The sequence below is a fragment of the Manis javanica genome, chromosome 1, assembly GCF_040802235.1.
Source record: "Manis javanica isolate MJ-LG chromosome 1, MJ_LKY, whole genome shotgun sequence".
Classification (NCBI taxonomy): Eukaryota; Metazoa; Chordata; class Mammalia; order Pholidota; family Manidae; genus Manis; species Manis javanica.
Genome location: NC_133156.1, coordinates 89937274 through 89964139, shown reverse-complemented (window position 1 = coordinate 89964139; position 26866 = coordinate 89937274). Strand labels below are relative to the sequence as shown.

Genomic DNA, 26866 nt, shown 5'->3' with positions numbered 1-26866 from the left:
CCTACAGATAAGTCAAAAGATCTCAGAACGTGATATACACAATCACTTCAGAATGGTAAATGTGGAAAACAGGCTCATTGTTATACCATGTTTATAGATTGGATGACTCAATATTGTTAAGAAGTTCATTCTCTCCAAATTGTTCTATAGATTCAGTGAAATCCAAATTCAAGCAGGCACTCTCTTTTTTTGGTAGAAACTGACCAGCTGATTCTAAAATTCACATGGGAATGAAAAATACCTAGAATGGCCTAAATAATCTTGGTAGGAGGGAGAGGGGAATACAAAGTTAAGAGGACTTGCCCTGAGCCTAAAATTTGTTGATCTCTTAACTGAAAGTTTGCCATGAAAAACCCCATCTTGTACATAGCCTATCATTTAAAAAAGTCAACTGACTAGTGACTTACAGCACATGTACACAATATACCAAAATAATAAAACCGTATTTCTACAAAAACACTATAGACAAAGTATTCCTCAAAGTGTGATTTGGGTACCATTTGAGTCAGAATCACCCTTAAGGAGTTTCTTTAAAATGCTGACATATGATTTCCCCAAGACCTAATGAATCAAACTCTTAATGGGCTCCTAGAATTTCTATTTTTAACAAGCTTCCCAGGCTGATATTGATGTACTCTAAAATCTGGAAACTTCTCCCCTAGGATTTATTTAATTTTTCCTAAAAAACAGTGTCCTTTTCCTACATTCATCTGAAGAGATACTATTTTAAATGATTTTGATTATCAGTGAAGAATCAAGACTTACCTTCTCTGGTGGATGGTTAGTTATAAGGGCTACAGCCCTTTCGGTAAATATATTTGTTGAGTACATATTTTCATATCCCATTGCAACTTCTTCACCATTTCGAAAATCAAGAGCACATCGTGTGACATTCAGAGCATAGATTAATGTACAGTGTTTATGAGAATAGTAATCTTCACTACCTAGGAGATATCCTATGACAAAAATGGTAGATGAAAGTAGTTAGCATAGCATAAATCTTGTTAAGCAAACTAATGCTTTAGCATAACGCAATTGATTACCCATGACAAGACTAATCAAATAACAAGGCCAATCAGAGAACCATTTCTTAACATCTCTATATTTGGTAGAAGCCATTAAAATGTTATGACAAAAAAAATTCAAATCCACTCCTCAGTCAAGTCTTCAGGACACAAGCTCTATAATGTAACTCTCAAAGTGAGTGATTCCAAGTAAATATGCTTTGAAAAAATCAGAGTTCAAATTCAGTAAAGGTGATAACATCATAATCTTTTAAAGCTATCTAATGGCTAATATAGTACATGGTTAATATGATTTGTTAGAAGTTTCTAGTCTGAGGTGATCACATAAATGAACACACAATTCAAATAATGTTGATATTGACCTTGGGGGGGAACTGGCTTCAAGGTCATTTACAGAATCGGCTCTAGGAGGAATCATTTTTAGTCAGATGCTGACACCCACTGGTGAAAGACATGAATCTTTCCAAACAGGATCTCCAGACATAACAGAGCCAAAAGATCAAACCTTCAGCGCTGAAATTACATTTTTCTACCTACACCCCAAATCTCAGTTACACCCCAAATTTAAATGGCATCAACTGCCTATCCCACAAGTTAGACTTAACATGGAAAGAAATGGGTTTTTTTCAATTAAGACTTGTTTCCGCAAATGCTCCATATTTCCCTAAAAAATAAGCGTATTACATGACTCCATTTATATTAAGTGTCCAGAAGAAATAGGTAAATCTATAAAGACAAAAAGTAGGTTAGTGGTTGCCTAGGGCTGGAGGGGCTGAGGGAAACTGGGGAGTGACCACTATTGGCATGGAGCTTCTTTTGGGGGCTATGGAAATGTTCTAGTACTGGATTGTGATGACAGTCATAACCCAGTGAATTTATTAAAAATAACTGAATTGTACACTTTCATTGGGTGAATTGTGGAGTATGTGAATTACACCTCAAAAAGCTACAAAAAAGAAATAAACTTTGCTGGACTCTGAGCTATCTCCTGATAAATACGGCCTTTAACCTTAAAATGAAGATGATAAAATTGACCTAGCCCCTTTTCCAGTCCTGCATGTTCTGTATAATCACAATTAAAAGCCTTTACATCTTACATAATAAGTTAATTCATTTTTCATTAATTTTGTCTTTTTCCACGATTCAATAGATTCAATGTCCTAAACACAATGAATACCTTGGTCTTAAGATAACTTTTTAAATGATATTTTCTTCTGTCCATACAACAGAAAGGGAAATATATATAACTGCTAACTAATATGTAATAAAGAAATATATCCATTAAAATAATTTCATCCCTTATAGGGGTAGCTAGAGGGGCCAGGACATTGGTGCTCTATGTGGGATTTTTAATGATTATGAATGTTAGAGTTCGAGTATATCACTTCAGGGTCTTTATTTATAAATGAGCTTTCTATCACTTCAGAGAATATATGTACAGGATATATTTGATTAAAAGTAGTCTGAATATAAATATTAAAATGATATTACAATAGGAGGATTCCAAAATAGATCTCTTTATTCACATACTTGTCCAAACTAATAACATGCAACCATGTGGCAATTACATAGAACTTTTCTCATAACAGTGATTCACAAATTTGAACTTATATTCAGAGCCTAAAGATGGCAAACTATGCTTTTTTGGGAAAACATGAGAAAATACTTTTTGAACAACTAAATCTCTGCTTTATTTAATAGTCTTATTGATATATGTAATTCACATACCATACAAGTCACCCATTTAAAGGGCATAATTGAATGGTTTCTATGTTTTCCTAGAGTGGTGCAACCAGTCCCACAATCAGCTGACTGCTTTTTAACAGAATATCTAAGTCAAAATAGTGATAAAAGCTCCTTGTCTGCAAGTCTCCATTCCATATGAATGAGGAGTTCTGTCTGTTCATCTAAATCCTGGTTAGACTTCTTAATTCTCATTAAAAGATATCATTTCTACCTTTTTCCCAGATGAATTTTTAAATATATAATTTGGCCTTTAAGAAAGAAACAATCTATAGTCCTTCTTCTTGGTAGAACATAGGTATTGACCCATCTTTTAGCAAAGGAGTGACTGAAAATCGTCAAAGGATGTTTTTTTTCTCTGGAATTTCCGAGATGACAAAGAGGTTTTACACCCAAGTCAAATTTTTAATAGCTATTTAAGGATACTAAAGATATATCCAGGTTCATCAGAAAGAATGCCATGCTTGATGAATGATATCTGCTGGAGGACCCAGGCAGGGGTGGAGCACATGTGGTCTCATGTCTGATTGTCCTTGCATCTCAACTTTAACCTTGCATCCAACAAGGCACTACAGAGCTGTGTAATTCATCTGCACTGTTTGGGCCCAGTGTAATCATTCTACTGAAATGCCCTTTGGTGCTCTGGCCCTAATAAAAATGAATGCCTCAAGAAACATCTACAAGAAAACCACCACGTTTTTTACTAAAATGATGTTTTTCAGGATGCTGTCTATCTTACCTTCTCCCAAAGGAGAAATTTCTCTCAAGTCTAAGGGCCAGAAAATGCTTTCCTCTTCCTGAACATCTGATTTTCATTTATCTTATAAATAATGTGATTCTTACAGTGTTCTCCCTTTTAAAATTTATCTGGACATAAGAAATCTCAAATCTCAGTGTTGAATGTAAATCCTGCCAGAGCCATGCAGTTTGTTTGCAATTTGATGCTAATGCAAACTACTTCATCTTTTTCTACTCACCCTGATTTTTATTCTATTTTTAAATCTTTATGTTAAATGTGTATTCCTTTTTGATATGGCAGGTTGTGAATAAATGAAGAGACAAATGAGAGCTAGGCAGATAGGTAAATAGCTAGACAGAAAGCTCAATATGAAAAGAACTTGACAGAAAGATATATAGCCTCTGCAAGATAAACAGATGTTAATTAAGACACGGTTTGTAACATGTTAAGGGATGGCATGTTTTAAAACAACCTTTAGGTTTCACATTTATTTTTAGAAGGCTATCAAGTCTATAAAGTACTTATTATTTCTTACTATCATTCCTATTGCCATTTGTTGTTTATCCCATTTTATTTCTTTGGTTTATCTTCCCCAGTCTAGAGATTTCAAAAACAGCTCTCAGAGCAGGATGCCAATGGAAAGAGTCTTCTCCACCAGCTTCAGGAAAAATAAAAATCTTTGAACACAATCCACAGGGAGAAAAAAATATTTTGAACCTTTGTGAAGGAAACACTCTTGTATTGGGTTCGGCCTGGAATTTTTTTTTTATTAAGGTATTATTGATATACACTCTTATGAAGGTTTCACATGAAAAAACAATATGGTTACTATATTTACCCATGTTATCAAGTCCCCACCCATACCCCAATGCAGTCACTGTCCATCAGTGCAGCAAGTTGCCAGAGATCCACTATGTGCCTTTTCTGTGCTACACTGTTCTCCCCATGATCCCCAACACCATGTGTACTAAACATAATACCCCTCAGTTCCCTTCTTCCTCCCTCCCCACCTGCCCTCCCGCACCCCTCCCCTTTGGTAACCACTAGTTCATTCTTGGAGTCTCTGAGTCTGCTTGCCATTTTGTTCCTTCAGTTTTGCTTCATTGTTATACTCATTGTTTCAATGAGGGAAATCGTTTGGCATTTGTCTTTCTCCACCTGGCTCATTTATAAGGGCCTCCAGCTCCATCCATGTTGTTGCAAATGGTAGGATTTGTTTCTTTCTTATGGCTGAATAGTATTCCATTGTACATATGTACCACATCTTCTTTATCCATTCATCTGCTGATGGACACTAAGGTTGCTTCCAAATAAAAAAAAAATATCAATCTGTATCTGGCATGATATTGTACATAAAGTCCTAAAACATTCACCCCAAAACTACTAGAACTAATATTTGAATTCAGCAAAGTTGCAGAATACAAAATTTGTATTAATAGAAATGTCACATTCCTATATACTAATGATTAATTAGCAGAAAAAGAAATGAGTAAAACAATTCCATTCACAATTGCATCAAAAAGAAAAAAATACCTAGGAATAAACCTAACCAAGGAGGTGAAAGACCTATACTCTGAAAACTACAAGACACTCATGAGACAAATTAAAGAAGATACCAATAAATGGAAATACATCTCATGCTCAAGGACAGGAAGAATTAATACTGTCAAAATGGCCATCCTGCCTAAAGCAATCTACACATTCAATGCAATCCCCAACAAAATACCGACAACATTGTTCAACAAACTAGAACAAATAGTTCTAAAATTCATATGGAACCACAAAAGACCCCAAATACCCAAAGTAATCCTGAGAAGGAAAAAGAAAGCTGGAGGATAATGCTCCGCAACTTCAAGCTCTAATACAAAGTCACACTAATCAAAACAATTTGGTACTGGCACAAAAACAGACCCATAGATTGATGGAATAGAATAGAGAGCACAGATATAAACCCACACACGTATGGCCAATTAATATACAAAAAAGGAGCCATGGACATACAATGGGGAAATGACAGCCTCTTCAACAACTGGTGTTGGCAAAACTGGAAAGCTACATGTAAGAGAATGAAACTGGATTATTGACTATTCCCATACACAAAAGTAAACTCGAAATGGATCAAAGATGTGAATGTAAGCCATGAAACCATAAGACTCACAGAAGGAAACATAGGCAAAAATCTTTTGAATATAAACATGAGCAACTTTTTCCTGAATGCATCTCCTCTGGCAAGGGAAACAAAAGCAAAAGTGAACAAATGGGACTACATCAAACTAAAAAGATTCTGCACAGCAAAGGGAACCATCAACAGAACAAAAAGGCATCCTACAGTATGGGGGAATGTATTTGTAAACAACTTATCCAATAAGGGGTTAACATCAAAATATATAAAGACCTCACACACCTCAACACCCAAAAAACAAATAACCCGATTAAATAGTGGGCAGAGGATCTGAACAGACACGTCTCCAAAGAAGAAATTCAGATGGCCAACAGCCACATGAAAAGATGATCCACATCACTAATCATCACAGAAATGCAAATTAAAACCACAATGAGATATCACCTCACACCATTTAGGATGGCCAACATCCAAAAGACAAGGAACAACAAATGCTGGTGAGGGTGCAGAGAAAGGGGAACCCTCCTACACTGTTGGTGGGAATGTAAATTAGCTCAACCATTGTGGAAAGCAATATGGAGGTTCCTTTAAAAAATAAACATAGAAATACCTTTTGACCTGGGAATTCCACTCCTAGGAATTTACACAAAGAAAACAAGATCCTAGATTCGAAAAGATATATGCATCTCTATGTTTATTGCAGCACTAGTTACAATAGCCAAGATGTGGTAGCAATCTAAGTGTCCGTCAGTACATGAATGGATAAAGAAGATGTGGTATGTATACACAATGAATATTATTCAGCCATAAGAAGAAAACAAATCCTCCCATTTGCAACAACATGGATGGAGCTAGAGGGTATTACAGTATACTCAGTAAAATAAGCCAGGTGGAGAAAGACAAGTACCAAATGATTTCTCTCATTTGTGGAGTATAACAACAAAGCAAAACTGAAGGAACAAAACAGCAGCAGACTCAGATTCCAAGAAGGGACTAGCAGTTACCAAAGGGAAGGGCATGGGAAGAGTGACTGGGGAGGGAGGAAGAAGGAGATTAAGGGGCATTATGATAGCACACATAATATAGGGGGGGAACGTGGAAGGCAGCATAGCACAGAGAAGACAAGTAGTGATTCTATAGCATCTTACTATGCTGATGGGCAGTGACTGCAATGGGGTGTGGGGAGGGGACTTGATAATATGGGTGAATGTTGTAACCACAATGTTGCTCATGTGAAACCTTCATAAGACTGTATATCAATGATACCTTAATAAAAAAAAAATCAGTCTGTATCCCATTTGGTAGTATGGTTCTCTAAGAGTACAATCGTCTTGGATGTGCAGGGAGAAAACTCTTCGAAGGCCCCAACATGGCATTCAGTACCTTAGCAAAGATAACCTCTCCCCTGCCCCCTGTGGGCTCATACACACCATGAGCTGAGCACAGAGCCACATTTACAGAGGTGCCATTAGAAAGTTGCCCATGGCAGTGCTGACAGATTCATTCTGTGTCCAAGTTTCCAGTTATTTCATTTGATTACACTGGGATGTGTTTTATGAGATGACTGCAGTTAGTCTAAGTTGTTAAAGAAACATGTGCATTTCCATTACCAAAGTAGGTATCAAATCCTCTGCGGGTTGGAAGGCATTCTTTCCGGTACATTCCCAGGTGCCATTTTCCGACCATATGGGTAGTGTAGCCTGCCTCTTTTAGAAGCTGGGGAAGGAGCTTTTCATCCAGAGGAATGCAGCTGGGCTGACAGGGCCAGATTATTTCATGCTGTAAACCTGTGTGGATCTTCAAAAGATAAAGTTATGGATTAATGATGGTGAAACATTCTGAACAAGCAAATAAGTCTCCTAGTTTATTGGACATATCTGTAGGCTTGAATGTTTAACTCTTTCCTGTACTGACTTAAAGACATTTCTAAAAGCATTTTCCTTACTTTTTCAAATAAGGTAATAAACAGGATTTGAAAAAATGAATAAAAGCACTCTGACAAATGTTAGAGATTTTCAACAAATATTTATCAAAGCACTATTCTACAAACCCTTAAGTTTTCACTTCCTACCTCAAAAAAGTAGCCATAATATAAAGCATGGATCTATCAATGAAAAAGTATTCCAAAAATTTTTGTGCACCTAGAAGTTAGTGTTTCATTAGAAGGAGTTTTTGTAATCCTTCAAGACTTGGTAATTTTTAAAGAGTTATTCAAAAGTATAATTAGAGTAATGATTTGCCTTTCTTATTCCACTTAAGGTAAATGACAATTTCAAAAGATAGTGACCATCTTTTCCTTTAAAAAAGTGGCCATCTGACCCACTGGTGGGAAGTGGCTCACACAAGGATGCCCAGGGTCCAAGGACCACACAACAGCTAGCCTTTAAGAAATGACCACATACAATGAGTCTTGGTGTAATGTTGAAATAGAATATCCACAATTAAATTAAATGACTATTCAGATAACCCTCCCTTTTCCATTTATAATTCTGTGTGAGACTAGATGTTCTTCATCAACTTTTATCAAAGCAAGATACCACAACAGATTGAATGCAGAAGCAGGTGTAAGAATCTTCTAACTTCTATTAACAGAAGATGAACAAAAATACAAAATAACGTCACTCTATGTAATTCGCTTGCTTTGGAAAAGTTATTTTTCATAAGTTATTTATATTAACATGTAACTGGATTATTATTGTTTTTCAATAAATAAAACATTTTTAATATAGTAAATTGTGAAAGGTATAACCCACATAAACATAAGCTCTTTGGGGTCCTCAATAATTTTTAAGCACATGCAGAGATTCTAAGATCAAAAAGGTTGAGAACTGAAATTATGATGTCCAATAGTGATCACTGATATAAGGAAAATTAAGGAGGAGAGGGAGAAAGTGAAAGAGATGATACTTTAGAGAGAGTGGCAAAAAAAAAAAAGGTCCTCTGAGGAGGAGATATTTAAGCAGTAATATGAATAAAGTCAGAGAGTGGAAGAGACTTGCAAAAATCTGGGGCAAGAATAATATGGGCTTAAGGAACAAAAAGTGCAAAGGCCCCAAGGCCAGAACCAGCAGCGAAGCCAGTGTGGTCCCTGTCATAGTCCCTGTACTGAAAGATGCCACTGCACACACTGCTGGGGGACCCCAGGGTCCCCAGGGCCTCCCTCCTTGTCTGCACAGCTCCTCCCTCCCCTAAAACTTCAAACTTTTTCTCGCCTTGTCTGGCTTAGTCAGGAAATACTCTTCTTTGTATGGAGTGGGGCTGGGGTCTACCATTAGATTCCACACTGGATGCCAGCTATCCCTAGCACTGGGCACTCCTGATTCCCCCAGAATAAATGGGGCTCCAGGAATACAGAAGGTTGAGGATGAGAGTTGTCATCCCAGGCCAGGACTCTCTGGTGCCTCCATCAGCTGCTGGGTGGGTGGCAAGCAATTATTAATAAATGGCAAAAAAATGGATGTGCACAAGATTTACTGGCTTTTATAACTTAAAGTAGGATGGCATAAAGCTCAGAGAACTAAATCTCATCCCAGCTGTATCTCCAAGCACATACTAAACACTCAATAATGGTCATGGCAGTAGCTATAAGTATTGTTATCAATAACACCTCATCCCCTCTCACCTACATTTCAATACGCTTTCCTGAGGGGACGGGGTGCCATTATACAGAACACGCATCTACACTGGGGCCTGCCCCAGGAGCATATTGTGGGCATATGAACATCAGATAAAATGCATACCAGAACTACATATCTATAGTTCTGCTAGTACTACTAAATTCTGATTCATCAATGATTTTCTCAGACTTAAATACGGACTACTCACACTAGACAGATTCACAGATTTTTGTCTTACTTTTTAAAATATGTGGCAATAAACATAAAAAATAGAGACCAAAAACTAGAGACCAAACCTTTCAAACTCACAATCTTTTTTTTTCTAATTTATTACAAACTACTTGTACATAGCTTTCTCATAAGTTTTGACATTGCCCTGAATTTTATTTTTTTTGGTGTGTCTTTCCAGAGCCAGTGCTTTGGGCATTGCACCTTGCTTTCATGATTATCCTCCCACAGCCTCCCAAGAACCATACGGAATATCTTAAATGCTAAATTAAAATGTACATTTTGAAGGTGATGGATATGTTTACTCTCTTAATGGTGGTGATGGTTTCATAGGTATACACACATCAAAACTTATCAAATTGCATACTTCAAATGTGTAGTTTACTTTATGTCAATCATACTTAAATAAAGCTATTTAAAAATAAAAGTGAGTTGAAGCTTTCTATTGAGATTTTTTATGCCTCTTCAAGGAATAACCTGACACCTACATTGGGATATGTGCCTGATGCCTTCGGAAAACCCTCCACATCCACGCTCTGCCTTCTGTCCTGGTCTCTCTCCCAGGAAGCTGACCTATGGAACCAAATGAAAGGATTCCATGCCTTTAGGCTTCTGACAGGGGTCAGCCAGTGGGGAGCCCAGACGGGAGGTAAGTGGGAAGGAAGAGACGAGAGACCACAGATGGCCAGACTCTGTCTCTCCAATGCAGGCCATTCAGAAGGCAACCTTCCCCACATGACTCTCTCCTTCTAGGTTCTAGCAACAGACCTTTCCTTCCCTCCCTTCTGGTCTAGGGATAGTAACAGCTCCACTGGGTTAGGCACTATCCCAGGTGTTTCCCCCACACATCCAGAGCCTTCAAAATAGTCCTTTTGTAAATAAACCCTCATAAACTATCATAATTCCAATGTGCCATCTCTTCCAGCTAGGATCCTGAATAATAAAGACATTCTAATAGCCAGGCAGGGAAAGGGAAACATTGCTCTCAAGAAGTATTCACACACACACCCTAAATCATAGAAGGATTCTGCCCATGGTTAACACTAGAAGTTTACTCAACATAAAATGAATCCTGGGCTCAAAAGCTTCAAAATATATATTAATTGGCAACAGTGCAGGATAAGGAAAGATAGTATTTTATGGAATTCAAAACACCAGTGGAGATACATGCTATGTGCAAATTTTTTTAAACGGAAGGCTCATCTATCACATGCAGGGAATTGACTCTGATCACTATGAAATGCTGCCAAGGGATGCTGTGCAATTCGGTTTTTCTAGGCCATGGGCATCAAGCCAGGTGGTCAGTTGAAGCCTGTTTCTATTATCTACAATCACATGGAGCAGAGAATTTGTTCTTTTCAGTTCCTGAAAATTTATTTGACAGACCATTTTTATGGCATTACTGGGGATGTAGAAGTCAAACTCTGGATGACAGCCAAAAACATGTTTTTGGTCTGTTTAAACACTATTTGAAGTCAGGAAGCTGTAATGTGTAGAAAAGCAGTAAACAGGCAAATGCCCAACTAGTTCCTACCCAGCACTTCGGTTGAGCAGAGAGCTACAGAGCTCCGCCAGGCTGCGTGGGGAGCACAGAGAGCTAGAGGGCCCCGCTGCACTGTGTGGGGCACTAACAGGAACCAAAAGAAAAAGTAAGCACCACTTATAAACCATCTCAATATAACCACCACAATACCATCTCAAACAATTCCACTTAACATCCACCTTCAAAGTTCAGAGAGTGTGTGTGACTGGAGAGGGTGCTAAAGATAATATATGAAAATCAAATGGAGTTACTCTTTATTTACCACATACAGCTGCTTTTTCTTCATTAAACCAAATCCTCACTCAAACAAAAGCTTGACCATCAAATATTCCCTCCCCAACGGCAAAGGTCCGCACATTCAGTAAAGGACCTCACTTGTCTCTGGGTTCTTTTAGTGAGGTGACTGGTTTTACATATTTGTTCGTTCTGTCACATGTAAAGGTTTATTTGACCCTGCGAGTTACTCTGTCCCACATAGACCTAGAAGATCCAATCAGTATAGTCTTTTGAACTTAAAAAGAAAAGTCCAATCTCCCAGGGGGAAGGGAAATATGGCAGCTCCTACATCAGAGCCTCTTATGATTCCCCATTAAGATGTCCAGGCTGTCTGCTGATAAATTACCTACGGTATTTGGAAGCTTGGAGCACAGTATTTCAGCTACACTGAAAAGAAGCTTGCCAGGGGATAAGTGAAGCTCTCTTCACATATGGCTATTTCCCTCCTAACCTCAGGAGAGCTTATACCCAGCCGACCCAAGGGAGATTCCACCTTTCAGTCTGACTTGCATGAGACGACCTCATGCCCTCATTGCGCCCACACATTTGTGCAACATCTCTGGCTACAGTACTTCAAAATTCAGAGAAACAGGCAGCTGTACCCCTTCGCTTTACACACCAGAGAGTCTAGAGGGAAGCTTCATGACTGCAACACAACCAGAGAACATGCTAGTAGCAAGCCAGGAATTCAGAATTTCCAGCCTGGCCCTGGGCCAGGACACTACAGGTTTTAACCACGGTCAAATACCACTCATGCAACCTTCGGGTTTATTCCTGGAGATGCCCCACACGACAAATGGAGAGTGGTGAATCTGCTCCCTCTCCCCTTAAGCCCTCTAAAAAGCAGTCAGCTGCCTATGCTGCAGAAGCCAAGAGCTACAGAACACACATTATGTGTGTTAAGGGCCTGGCTCTGCCATCTGGCCTGGTCCTTCAGAACTCAGGCTGCAGAACTGGCTGTTGTCACTGACAGTTGTAAGGGTCTATTTATTTTGGTGATGATTAGCAAAGAGTGTAAATCTCTAACTAAATCCACAAAGGGATGGTGTTTGTAAAAAGAATAAACAAGGCAAGAACTGTTTCAGTGCCTTCCTCTGTTTATATCACAAATCCAACCAAAAGCCCAAAATGAAAAAGGAAAATATGGAAGTAAAGGAATTTTTTGTAAATTGATGTGATTAAGGAAACAAAAACAAAGAGTTACAGACAGTAACAACTTATGCCCAAAGTGATTCTTGAAATAACAAACTTCAAAAATCCATCAACAAAAAAAAATCCTATAAGTCAATGGGTCCTATTCAGTTCAGCCCCACACTTACTTATTTCCTCATTTCCAATGATGTGGGCAGTAAAATATGTAAAACAGTGAACTGTTTCTTTAAAATATCTTTAGTATTTGCAGAATAAGGCCTCAGACACCCTTTCCCTTCTGGGAAAATGCTTCTTGACTCCCACTGGGTTTAGGAAGGACACTGGGCTTCAGCAAAAACAAAAGACCTATCAGAACAAGTCATCCCAAGGAATCCCTGCCCTAGAGCCCTGCGGTCGTAGGATGTGGTGCTTTGGCTAGTCACTATGGAGCTAATGCATCCTGTTCTTCTGCCTCAATAACAAAGTGTTTTCTCTTCAGAGGCATCCATGGCCTCTGGACTACATTCTCCTCTTATCTCAACTCCTCAGTTGCCCACTCCCAGTTTGGGACAAACACTTCCCCAAGCACTTTATTCCTCTTTGCCCCAATTCTGACTTTAGAGTCCAGGGACAAATGAACAGAGAGAGGAGTCCATTGAGAGGCAACCATGGGAGGATGTTAAAGAACAGGCAGGCAAGCAGGACACTGAGGGCAAGGGGGAAAAGGAGCAGGGATGTGAGGGATCCTTAGGCAGAACTCTCTCCTTCCGCACACCGTCCACCTGCAGCCAGAGGTCTCACCTGCTTACATTCTTTTTTTTTGTATTGTTAAAGTATCATTGATATACACTCTTATGAAGGTTTCACATGAAAAACATTGTGATTACTACATTCACCCATATTATCAAGTTCCCCCGCACACCATTGCAGTCACTGTCCATCAGTGTAAAATGCCAATAGAGTCACTACTTGTCTTCTCTGTGCAACAGTCTTCCCTGTAACCCCCTCCACATCAGGTGTACTAATCATAACACCCCTCAATCCCCTTCTCACTCCCTCCCCCACAACCGCCCCACCCCTCCCCCTTGGTAACCACTAGTCCCTTCTTGGAGTCTGTGAATCTGCTGCTGTTTTATTCCTTCAGTTTTCCTTCATTGTAATACCCTACAAATGAGTGAAACCATTTGATAATTGTCTTTCTCCACCTGGCTTATTTCACTGAGCATAATATCCTCTATCTCCATCCATGTTGTTACAAATGGTAGGATTTGTTTTCTTCTTATGGCTGAATAGTATTTCATTGTGTATATGTACCACCTCTTCTTTATCCACTCATCTACTGATGGACACTTAGATTGCTACCACATCTTGGCTATTGTAAACAGTGCTGCAATAAACATAGGGGTGCATATGTCTTTTTGAATCTGAGAACTTGTTTTCTTTGGGTAAATTCCTAGGAGTAGAATTCCTGGGTCAAATGATATTTATATATTTTTAGTTTTTTGAGGAAACTCCATATTACTTTACACAACTGTTGAACTAATTTACATTCCCACCAGCAGTGTAGTAGGGAACGCTTTCTCTGCATCCTCACCAGCATTTGTTGTTTCTAGTCTTTTGGATGTTGGCCATCCTAACTGGTGTGAGGTGATATCTCATTGTGGTTTTAATTTGCATTTCCCTGATAATCAGTTATGTGGAGCATCTTTTCATGTGTCTGTTGGTCATCTGAATTTCTTCTTTGGAGAAGTGTCTGTTCATATCCTCTGCCCATTTTTAATAGGGTTATTTGCTTTTTGTATGTTGAAGAGCACGAGTTCTTTATATATTTTGGATGTTAACCCCTTGTTGGATATGTTGTTTATGAATATATTCTCCCTTTCTGTAGGATGCCTTTTTGTTGTGCTGATGGTGTCCTTTGCTGCAGAGAAGCTTTTTAAGCTGATGCAGTCCCATTTGTTCATTTTTGCTTTTGCTTCCCTTGCTCAAAGAGATGTGTTCAGGAAAAAGTTGCTCATGCCTATATTCAAGAGAGTTTTGCCTATGTTTTCTTCTAAGAGTTTTATGGTTTCATGACTTACATTTAGGTCTTTGATCCACTTTGAGTTTACTTTTGTGTATGGGGTTAGACAATAATCCAGTTTCATTCTCTTACATGTATCTTTCCAGTTTTGCCAACATCAGTTGTTGAAGAGCCTGTCATTTCCCCATTGTATATCCATGGCTCCTTTATCATATACTAATTGACCATATATGCTTACGTTTATATCTGGGCTCTGTATTCTGTTTCATTGATCTACAGATCTGTTCTTGTGTCAGTAATCAGTACCAAATTGTCTTGATTACTGTGGCTTTGCTGTAGAGCTTGAAGTCGGGAAGCATAATCCCCCCAGCTTTATTCTTCCTTCTCAGGATTGCTTTGGCTATTTGGGGTCTTTTGTGGTTCCATATGAATTCAGAACTATCTGCTCTAGTTCACTGAAGAATGCCATTGGTATTTTGATAGGGATTGCATTGAATCTGCAGACTGCTTCAGGCAGGATGGCCATTTTGACATTAATTCTTCATATCCATGAGCACACGATATAGTTCCATTTATTGGTATCTTCTTTAAGTTCTTTCATGAGTGTCTTGCAGTTTTCTATTGTTTTATTTTTCTTGATTTTATTTATTTCTGCTCTAATCTTTATTATGTTCCTCCTCCTACTGACTTTGGGCCTCATTTGTTCTCCTTTTTCTAGTTTGTTAATTGTGAGTTTAGATTGTTCATATGGGATTGTTCTTTTTTCCTGAAGTAGGCCTGTATTGCAATATACTTCCCTCTTAGCATGGCCTTTGCTGCATCTAACAGATTTTGCAGTGTTGAGTTATTGTTGTCATTTGTCTCCATATATTGCTTGATCTCTGTTTTTACTTGGTCATTGATCCATTGATTATTTAGGAGCATATAGTTAAGCCTCCATGTGTTTGTAGGCTTTTTTGTTTTCTTTGCATAATTTATTTCCAGTTTCATACCTTTGTAGTCTGGGAAGCTGGTTGGTACAATTTCAATCTTTCTGAAGTTGCCGAGGCTCTTTTTGTGGCCTAGTATATGATCTATTCTTGAATGTTACACATAACTTGAGAAGAATATGTATCCTGCTGCTTTTGGGTGGAGTGTTCTGTAGATGTCTGTTAGGTCCATCTGTTCTAATGTGTTGTTCAGTGCCTCTGTCTCCTTACTTATTTTCTGGGTGGTTGATCTGTCCTTTGGAGTGAGTGGTGTGTTGAAGTTTCCTAAAATGAATGCTTTGCATTCTATTCTCCCCTTTAATTCTGTTAGTATTTGTTTCACATATGTAGGCGCTTCTGTGTTGGGTGCATATATATTTATAATGATTATATCCTCTTGTTGGACTGAGCCCTTTATCATTATGTAATGTCCTTCTTTGTCTCCTGTTACTTTCTTTGTTTTGCAGTCTATTTTGTCTGATACAAGTATTGCAACTCCTGCTTTTTTCTCACTATTAGTTGCATGAAATATCTTTTTCCATCCCACCACTTTTACTCTGTGTATGTCTTTGGGTTTGAAGTGAGTCTCTTGTAGGCAGCATATAGACGGATCTTGTTTTTTTACCCATTCAGTGACTCTATGTCTTTTGATTAGTGCATTTAGACCATTTACATTTAGGATGATTATCTAGAGGAATGTACTTATTGCCATTGCAGGTTTTAGATTCGTGGTTACCAAAGTTTCAAGGGTAACTTCCTTACTAAGAGTCTAATTTAACTTACTTGGTATGCTATTACAAACACAATCTAAAGGTTCTTTTTTTTCCCTCCTTTTTCTTCCTCCTCCATTCTTTATATAGTAGTATCATATTCTGTACTGTTTATATATCCCTTGACTGACTTTGGGGGTAGTTGATATGATTTTGCATCTGCTTAGTAATTAATTGGTCTACTTTCTTTACTGTGGTTTTATTTCCTCTGGTGACAGCTATTTAGCCTTACGAACACTTCCATCTAGAGCAGTCCATCCAAAATACACTGTAGAGATGGTTTGTGGGAAGTAAATTCTCTCAGCTTTTGCTCATCTGGAAACTGTTTAATCCCTTCTTCAAAGTTAAATGATAATCTTTCTAGGAAGAGTATTCTTGGTTTGAGTCCCTTCTGCTTCATTGCATTAAATATATCATGCCATTCCCTTCAGGGCTGTAAGGTCTCTGTTGAGAAGTCTGATGATAGCCTGATGGGTTTTCCTTTGTATGTGATCTTTTTTCTCTCTCTGACTGCTTTTAATAGTCTGTCCTTATCCTTGATCTTTGCCATTTTAATTATTTTATGTATTGGTGTTGTCTTCCTTGGGTCCCTTGTGTTGGGAGATCTGTGCACCTCCATGAGACTATATCCTTCCCCAATAGGGAAAGTTTTCAGCAATTAGTTCCTCAAAGACACTTTCTATCCCTCTTTCTCTCTCTTCTTCTTCTGGTACTCCTATAATGCAAAAATTGTTCCGTTTGGATTGGTCACACAGTTCTCTCAATGTTCTTTCATTCCTAGAGATCCTTTTTTCTCTCTGTGCCTCAGATTATTTGTATTCCTCTTCTATAATTTGTTTCTTTTACCATCCCCTCTACTTCATCTAATCTGCTTTTAAATCCCTCCATTGTATATTTCATTTTGGATACTGTATTTTTCAAAGTTTCCATCTCATTCTTGAATTCCTCCCTGTGGTCCTGAATAGTTTTCTGTAGCTCTGTGAACATGTTTATGATTTTCATTTTGAACTCTCTTTCAGGAAGATTGGTGAGTTCAGTTTCACTTGGCCCTCTTTCTGGTGTTTGTGGGATTCTGGTTTGAAGCAGGTTCCTTTGACATTTCATATTTGTAGGTGGCACCCTCTAGTGCCCAGAAGCTCTACTCTTCAGAGCTGCTCATCCCCTGGAGTGATGGCGGGGGTCACAGATGAGCGGCCCTGGTGCCTGCTGTGAGGCAAGAGCTCTTTCCTGCTTTCCAGCTGCAGTGCCTGCCTCTACTACCAGGGCCAGTGGGCCAAGCACCCAGGGGGGAGCCTCTATGCTATGCACTTGTAACTGTCATAGGCAGGACAGCCCTCTGGCTCACCTGGTGCAATGGCAGGGGCAGCCAGTTTGCAAGCTGGTGTGGGCCAGGAGGAAAGAATGGCAGACTGCCTATTACCAGTCATGGGGGTGGAGCGGCTGAAGCTCCTCAAAGTTCCCAACCTGCTAGGCTGAGTGCACTGGAACAATTCTGTCCACCTGTCCTGTCTCCTGAGCAGCAAGCTCTGTACAATCCTTGCCCCTTCAGCAGTTCTCTCGCTGCTAGGAAGTCTTTCAGACTGCCCACCTTTCTTTTGTCCCAGAGCAGCCTGTTTTCCACAGACAGCTGGAATCTCAGTGTCTCCAAATATTCTGCCTGTCTTAGCTTTTGAACCTCACTAATCTTCAGAGCACCATATAAAGTAGGTTCGTGCTCCCATAGCTGATCTCCAGGGCTGGGTGTTCAGCACTCCTAGGATTCCATCCCCTCCCCTGCTCCATTTTCTTCTTTTGGGGTAGGGGAAGGGCTTGGGTCCAGCCAGGTCACAGCTTTGTTACTTTACCCTTTTCCTTGAGGTATGCAGGTTTCCTCAGGTGTAGACAGTCTGCTGCAGCCTTCTTTCCTGTTGCTCTTTCAGGTTTTGGTGTATTTGTTATATTTTCATATTATGTGTGGTTTTGGGAGGGGGTTTCTGTCTTACCTCTCATGCCATCATCTTTAATCCTCTTCAACACCTGTTCACATTCTTAAAGCAAACTTGAAGCAAAAGCCAAAAATTACCCACGATGCTCCTACACAGTCTCCTTCCTACATTTCCTGTCCAAGTTTCTGCTTCAGGGGTGAGTGAAAGCCATTAAAGTGTCTTTTCCATTTAATGATGTGATTAAGAAAAATGTGGCTTAAGTCCCTTAAGAATGAAACCTTGGAGTCATCTTTCATTGCTTCACCCTCTGCCAAGGTTTACAAGTTCTGGTGGAGTGGTCCCCTTAGTTCCCAGGTAAGAATATTCTCAGTTGAGCATCAGAGTTACTTTTCTTTACATTTTTCCTAGAAGGAAGTTGTTCCCACTAAGGCCTACCATCCTCACTATCCTTTAATCTTTCAAATTTCTTAAAAAGGAAGCAAGGGCATTAGAATGACATGTAAAGCCTACAGTTAGGATAGTTAAGAGCCCTTTCAGGAAATGCTCAAATGTTAAAGTACTTAGCATATTCATTCATTTAGTTGTTTAATACCGAGTGCTTCTCTAGGCCAGATATAAGCAAGGCAATCCCATCTAAAGGAGAACTCAGCTCTGAAAACAGCCACACTGAAAATGTGTACTAGGAAGCAGAAGTACAACAAATATTTTGTATTGAATAAAGTCAATTTGCAAGAATATGGAAACTTAGTCTTTTTAAGTATTCTAAAAGCAGTATACAAATCTATTGGAAAAGGTGACTTTTATTTATTTTACTACTTTTATAAACTTCTTTATTACATGTATATTTTTACTGAAATATATTTCACATATAACATTGTGTAAAGGTAAGGTGTGCCACATGTCAACTTGACACATTTGTACTTCATGATATGACTGTAACTGTAAGTAGCACCTCTATTACATTACTTTAGTACCCTTTCTTTTTAGTGGCTGGAATCATTCATTAAGTTCTACTCTCTTAGCATGTTTGATGATTATAATACAATACTGCTGTCTATATTCACTGACTTAGATCTCTAGGTTTTATTTACTCACTGCAAATTTGTAACTTTAAACAACATCTGTCCTATCCCCCAACCTTCTGAAGGATTTCTAAATATTTTTGATCCTGAGGTTTTAAACAAGGAGAAAGTGAATATAAAATCTGCTTCATTACATACATAACATACCTTCAAAGGCTACTAAGAAACTAATAAACAGGAGCTACCTACAGAAACGAAGGCTGAGGACAGGATGGAAAAAAATCTTTTCTTTTTTTTTATGTATTTCTTTTTTTAAAATCTTTTATATTTGAAACTTTTGAAGTATTTCCTAAAGAAAATTCTCAACAAGTAGAGTTCAAGCTTAATGTTTTATTATGATCAGGCAGTATTAGTACAAAGAGACCCTGCCTCCCTCTCTGAGCTCTTAGCATGTATTCACACTCTCCTTCACTCAGCTCCAGGCACAATGACCTTCTCCTCTTTCTTAGGAAGAATTCCTTCCAGCCTCAGGGCCTTTCCTTTGGTTGTCCCTCCTATTGTGTTAAACTTTCCCAAGGTTTTGGCAACCTGACTTCTCTTCATTCAGGCCTCTGCCCAAATCACATTCTTGGAGATAACTTCCTGAGTCACTGCCTCTTTATCTAGTTTATTTTCTTCCCCACATTTATTGCCATGTCATTTAAATTTGCCTTACTTACTCATTTGTTTATGTGTTTGCTTCATCCCCCTCTTGGTAATTCCTTTCCCTTGCCTCACCCCCACCAGACTAAAAGCACCAGGAGAACTCCAGGGCATAGCACAATTCTCAATATAAATATTTGCTCAATAAATACTTGCTGAATGAAAGAATGAGTGAATGCATTAGACTTAATGTGATAGACTAAAGCTTTCTCTGTAAGATCAGGAATAAGAAAAGGATAACCACTCTTGTCACTTCTATTCAACATTGTACTGGAGGTTCTGGCAGGGCAAAGAGGCAAGAAAATGAAATGAAAGGCCCTCAGGTTGGAAAGGAGGAAGACGTAAAACTATTTGTATTTGCAGATGACAGGATCTTGTATATAGAATATCCTAAAGATCTCCCCCCCACACACACACATGCATGTGCACACACGCCCAGAATTATAAAATTAATAAGTTCAGTGAAGTTGCAAGATACAGATCCATATATAAATGTCAGTTGCATTTCTATACAGGAGTAATGAACAATCAAAAACGAAATTAAGAAAACAATTCCATTTATAACAGTAACAAAATAAAAATTTAGACATAAATGTAACCAAAGAAGTGTAAGACTTATATGTTGAAAACTATAAAATACTGTTGAAAGAAATTAAATAAGACCTGAATAATAGAAAGACAACTCATATACACAGATTGGAAAACTTACATTGTTAAAGTAGTAATACTCCCCAAAAGGATTTATAGATACATGCAATCCCTATCAAATTCCCAACTGTCATTTTACAGAAATGGACAAATTGATCCTAAAATTCATATGGATATGCAAGGGGCCCAGAATAGCAAAACAATCTTGCAAAAGAACAAAACTGGAGACTGCACACTTTCTGATTCTGAAACCTATTGCAAAGCTACAGTAATCATAACAGTGTGGTACTGGCATAGGATAAACATAGATCAATGGAATAGAATTGTGAGTTCAGGAATAAATCCATATATCCATGGTCAACTGATTTTTGACAAGGGTCCAAAGACCATTCAATGGGGGTAGAATATTCTTTTCAACAAATGGTGCTGGCACAAGTGGACATCCACATATCTTAAAAAACATATAAAAAGGAACTAAAAATGGATGGAAGACCTAAATATAAGAACTGAAACTATAAAACTCTTGGGAAAATACAGAGGTAAATCTTCATACCTTGGATTAGACAGCAGTTTATTTACACCAAAAGCACAAATAACCAAAGAAAAGCAAATAAATTGAATGACATTGTAATTTAAAACTTTTGTGAATAAAAGGACACTATCAAGAAAGTAAAAGACAACCTACAGAATAAGAGAAAATATTTGCAAGCCATATATCTGGAAAAGATTTAGTATCCAGAATATATAAAAAACTCTTGTAACTCAACAATAAAAAACAACCCAATTAAAAAATGGCAAAGGATCTTAGTAGCAATTTCTCCAATATACAAATGACCAATAAGACATACATAGATGCTCAATATCATTAGTCAAATGATACAAATTTTAAATGCAAATCAAAATCACAATGAGATATCACTTTATATCCACTAGGATGACTAGAAGGCTATAATCAAAAAGACAGATACTAACAAGTGTTAGCAAGTATGTGGAGAAATTAGAACCCACATACATTGTTGGTGAAAATGTAAAATGGTACAGCTGCTGTGAAAAATAGTTTGGTACCTCCTCAGAAAGTTAAACATAGACCTGCCATATGATCTAGCATTTCAATTCTAGGTATACACTGAAAAACATGTTCATACAAAGAAGTTGTATATGGATGTTCATAGCAGTGTTACTCACAATGGCCAAAAAGTAGAACAGTCTGAAATCCATCAGCTGATGAATGGATAAAAAGTTGAATTTATCCAGCAATGATTATTTGGCAATGAAAAGGGAATAGTACATACCACAACATAGAGAAAAGGACACCTCCTTATGATTCCATTTATATGAAATGTCTAAAATAGGCAAATCCATAAAGGTTTTACAAGACTAGTAGGGGCCAGGGGCCAGGGGGATAGGGAAATAGGGATTGACTACGAATGGTTATAGGGATTCTTTTTGGGATAATGGAAATGTTCTGGAATTAGATAATGATGATAGTTGCACAACCCTGTGGATATAGGAAAAAAACAATATACTTAAAATGGTAAATTTTATGATATGTGAAATTTAACTTTATAGGAAAAGTAAGTGATATCATATATTGCTGGTGCAAATGTAGATTGATACAACCTATAGAAGTACAATTTTGCAGTATTTATCAAAATTACAAATGCATCTACCCTTAAACTCCAAAAATTCATTTTCTAAGAATTTATCCTACAGATATATTCAAACATGTGCAAAATGATATACATACAAGGTATTGACTTCAGCATTCTGATATATCTAGAACCACCCTATATGCCCAACACTATGCGACCAGTTAAAAGAATTATGATATATCCACTTTACGAAATACCGTGCAGCCACAAAAATTGAGCATGCTCTTTACATAACAATATGGAATTATTTTGAATGTTAAAAAAAAAGAAATATAAGGTGCAAAACAGTGTGAATAATACAAGAGGAGGGGAATATCTACACAGGTATTTGCTTGTATATGCATAAAATGCTTTTGGAAGTATATATATATATATATATATATATATAGTATATATAACATATATGTATACAATTCAGATAACATTGTTTGCCCCCAAAGATGAGGAACTGGATGCCTAAGCAACAGAATGTGTGTGTGTGTGTGTGTGTGTGTGTGTGTGTAGAGATATTCAATATAAGCCCTTTTGTAACTTTTGAGTTTTTAAACCATGTGAATGTATTTTCTACAAAAGTAATTAAATATAGGTTTTAAGGTTTTAAAAGTAAATGAGTGAATGAATCATGGGACTTTGGGAAGATCACCAGCCTAAGTGTACAGAAACCTGACTTCTTGTTCCTGAATTTACTAGGAACTACTTATCTCACCTGCTGACAGTCTCCCACTCCCTCCATTTTCCAAAATCCATGCATTTCTCACCATATCATGCCAGTTTTTACAGGTTGATATGTAAGGATTCTGAACAAGTATATGTCTTAATATAAAAGGTTGAATTTATGTACCTGTTAGATCAAGTTCCTAGCAGCAAATAGCTTGGCAATGTGTAAAGGCAGAGTGGGCAAGATTAATCTCTCTTTCTACCAGTAGATGGGGTTAGTGGGTATAATATGTATTTGCCTAGTTAGAAACTTGCCCTAATGGACACAGGGGCCTTACGAGTCAAAGAAATTTAGAGCTAGAAAGAGCTTTAGAGTTCAGCCCAACTCCCACATTTTTACAGATGTGAAAAATGATCTCCAGCAAGGTAAGAGTCTGAGGACAGCCATGGCAAAGATTGACCCACATCTCATAATTCCTAATTGATTCCTCCCTAAATACTTTTATAACCTAAAAAACTAGAGCTCAGAATTTCACAGGAATTCAGTTTACTCCGGCAGTCTAGGCTTATTTATCACTTAAAATTTTTCTTTTCTAATCCAAAGTTAGATGATTATGGGAAGGAAGGGTCTCTAAATATAAAAGCATGACTGCTATATTCACAGATATGACTATTAGTAGTTTGTTCAAGTATCTAATTTAAAAATAGCCAATATATGTCATTTAGTGTCTAAAATTATGCACAAATGATTCATTAAGAAGACCTCTCCCGCTACCCTCACTTTACACTAAACACAGGCAATTCTTAACTTGAAATGTGATTGGTTAATTTTTTTCATTGAGATGTTTAGGAATAACCTGGATGTCCAAAATAGTAGGGAGATTTAGTAGATCTGAAGCAGCTCTTGCAATGGCATTTTCAGTAATTCTGAGTAGGCTATGTAGAGTACTCACACTGCCCAGTTGAAATCCTGCTCTATCATCTACTAGCCCTCTGACCTTGAGCAAGGTTCTTATCCTCTCCCAGCCTCAGTTTGCTTGTTATCAAATAAGGTTGGAAATTGTAACACCTAACTAATCAGGTTGCTGTGAGAGTTAAATGAGTTAATATATGGAAAGTGCTCAGAATGGAACCAGGATAAAGGGCAGTGAGGCTCCTTAGTACTCCCAGAAATACTGACTTTTTAAAAACAGGATGCTTGCTAACCAAGGTATTTCTAACTGGGTCTCTTGAACTCCAACAGAATAATAGAGGGGAGAAAAGTCAAACAAAATGTAGGGAGGCTAGCTTGCTACAATGAGTATCTCTCAGCTGTTTTGGAGTACATAGTTTCTACCCTCCCTTCACTTCTTAACCACAGAGTACTCTAAATACTCCCGTGTTATCTCCAAGACAGAATGTTGGTGACTGGTGGAGGGATGTTAGGGGACAAAAACAGTCAATGAGAGGTACCAGTTTTTGAAGTGTGGTATTGCTTTCCTGTTTAAGTCTGTTGGAAAGGGGGAAGTTAGAGATATGAATGACCCTCCCATTTTTCTGCAATTTGAGTTCAGTTCTCTTACTTCAGAGCAAATGCAGAACTATTTGGGGCAGACCTTACCCTCTCTTCTTTACCTTCTTTACTCAAATGCCCCTTTACTCCTGCAGAGTCCAAGGTGAGATTTGTGTTAAGACTAGGGATTCCTGATTACACCTAGCAGCCAAAGTTAGAATTGCGGAAAGTACTTAAGGCTTACGGTGAAGGGACCCAGCCTGTATCTCTGTTGCAAACCTTGGCTACAGCTACTTCTTGGTCCTATACTAAAACTCTAACTTTTCTGTTTCTAAAAGTCTTTAGATCACTGTAGAAATCTTAACGCAGGTGAACCTTCCCTTCTCTTGAATTCAGAAAAAGATAAGGCTAGGGTTGACCTGAAAGGACAAGATTGATTTAAGAGGGCAAGGTTCAAGCATACACCCTGTGACTGGCACAGTAAAGCATCAAAATATGCTTGTTGAATAAACAGTACATATATATGGAGGTATGCTTGTGTTCTCATATAGTACCCATTTATTGAATTTAAATGATCAGAAACATTAGGATCTTATAAAGATGTCAATCTTATTCAGATTAAGCCAAAAGGACTCAATTTTATAGGTTTGGGATGACTACTGGATGCAGGAAAAGTTTTAAAACCCAATTTTGCCACTTTCTAGCTAGCGATTCTTAACATGTCATGAAACCTCTACAGGTTTACTTCCTCATGGGTAGAAGAGGAATTAAAAATAAATGCTACCTTGTGGGCTATTTATCTCCCTTATGTGCACACTCTCTACAAGTATACTTTTCTCTTTTAACAGAAGTTTTTAAAGAAAAGCTTTTAGAGAGATAATGTGAGAGATCTCCTCACACCTGTCAGATTAGCCAGTATCAAAAAGATAAGAAATAACAAGTGTTGGTGAGGATGTGGAGAAAAAGGAACCCTTGGGAACTGTTGGGGGGTATGTCAATTTTTGCAGCCACTATATAAAACAGTGTGGAGGTGCTTCAAAAAGTTATAAATACCAGCCAATCCAGCAATTCCACTTCAGGGTATTTATCCAAAGAAAATGAAAACTAATTCAAAAAGACACATGCACCCCCATGTCCACTGCAACATTATTTACAATAGCCAAGATATGGGAGCAACCTAAGTGTCCATCAATAGATGAATAAAGAAGATGTGCTACATATATGCAATGAAATATTACTTGTCCATGAAAAAGACTGAAATCTCACCATTTGTGACAATATGGATGGGCATGGAGGGTATTAATGCTACATGAAATAAGACAGAAAAAGACAAATACTATATGATTTCCTTTATATGTATAATCTAAAAAGAAAGTGAACAAATCAGGAGTCAAGATGGTGGCATGAGTAGGGCAGCGGAAATCTCCTCCCAAAACCATATATATTTTTGAAAATACAACAAATACAACTATGCCTAAAAGAGAGACCAGAGGATACAGTACAACAGCCAGGCTACATCTACATCTGCGAAGGGGGTAAGATACAAGCCGCAGCCCGGTGGGACCTGAGCCATACCCGCACCCCAGCTTACTGTCGGGAGGAGAGGAGTCAGAGTGGGGAGGGAGAGGGAGCCCAGGACTGCTAAATACACAGCCCTAGTCATCTGCACCAAGAGTGCAGACACACATTGCATGGTGTGCTGGATATTAGGGAAATGGAAAAGTAAAATCTGTGAGTGGGTCTCCGCAGCCAGCTCCCCTGGGACAAAAGAAAAGCAAGTGTTTTTGAAAGTCTTAAGGGGACAGGGGCCTCACAGCTGGATGGAATTGTCTCAGCACACTTAGCCCAGCAGGCTGGGAATTCAGAGGAGCTTTGGGTGCTCCAGGTCTCTGGGAGGCAGCGCATTTCTGAAGTCCATCATGGCGATAAACAGCCTGTTGCTCATTCACACTCCGGCGCACCCCCGCTACAGCGGCCAAGCAATCTGAGAGCGGCTGTGCCCACAGTAGCCGCCAAGAGAAACCTGCCAGGGTGCAGCTGCCAGGGCCAGACCCAGGGGCTGCAGCCAGCGCATAGTTGCCCGGCACAGACAGAGGAAGTTTGGGCAGGGCACGAAGGGGCACCGTTCTCACAGGAGAGCACACCCAGCGCACCTGCCACTCCCCACAGGGCTCTGGGCTATCCTGAAGGCTGCTCACGGTGTACAGGGAACCAACACAGGCAGCAGAGAGGGGCAAGGTGATCACCAAGCAGGGACTTTGCTCTCTCAGCTGACACACATGCCACCTGCCTACAATTACCTCTACCACCGTGAAAGGCAGAAGAATTTGACGTAGTCCAGAATTACCCAGACAACCCCTGAGAGAGGGCCTGGGAAAACAGATATAACCAATATTATTGAAAAAGAATTCAAAATAAAGGTCATAACCATGCTGATGCAACGGCAAAGACATATGCAAGAGCTAAGGGATGAAGACAGGAGGGAGATTACAGAAATGAAACAATCTCGTGAAGGACTTAAGAGCAGACTGGATGAGGTGAAAGAGACTGTTAATGGAAAAGAAAGCAGAGAACAAGAACACA

The 26866-nt window shown here is 38.5% G+C and overlaps 1 protein-coding gene across 3 annotated transcripts in view; it reads right to left on the bottom strand.

Moving 5' to 3' along the window:
• The window catches only part of ARSB (arylsulfatase B), a 235441-nt gene that overhangs the window by 193333 nt on the left and 15242 nt on the right, over positions 1-26866 (bottom strand). For all 3 annotated transcript variants that reach the window (XM_073234738.1, XM_073234740.1, XM_037000068.2), the window contains exons 2-3: positions 7240-7426; positions 766-956 (exon numbers count right to left, since the gene is read on the bottom strand). In XM_073234738.1, coding sequence (XP_073090839.1) covers positions 766-956; positions 7240-7426 — 378 coding nt within the window. The remainder of the gene's footprint in view (positions 1-765; positions 957-7239; positions 7427-26866) is intronic.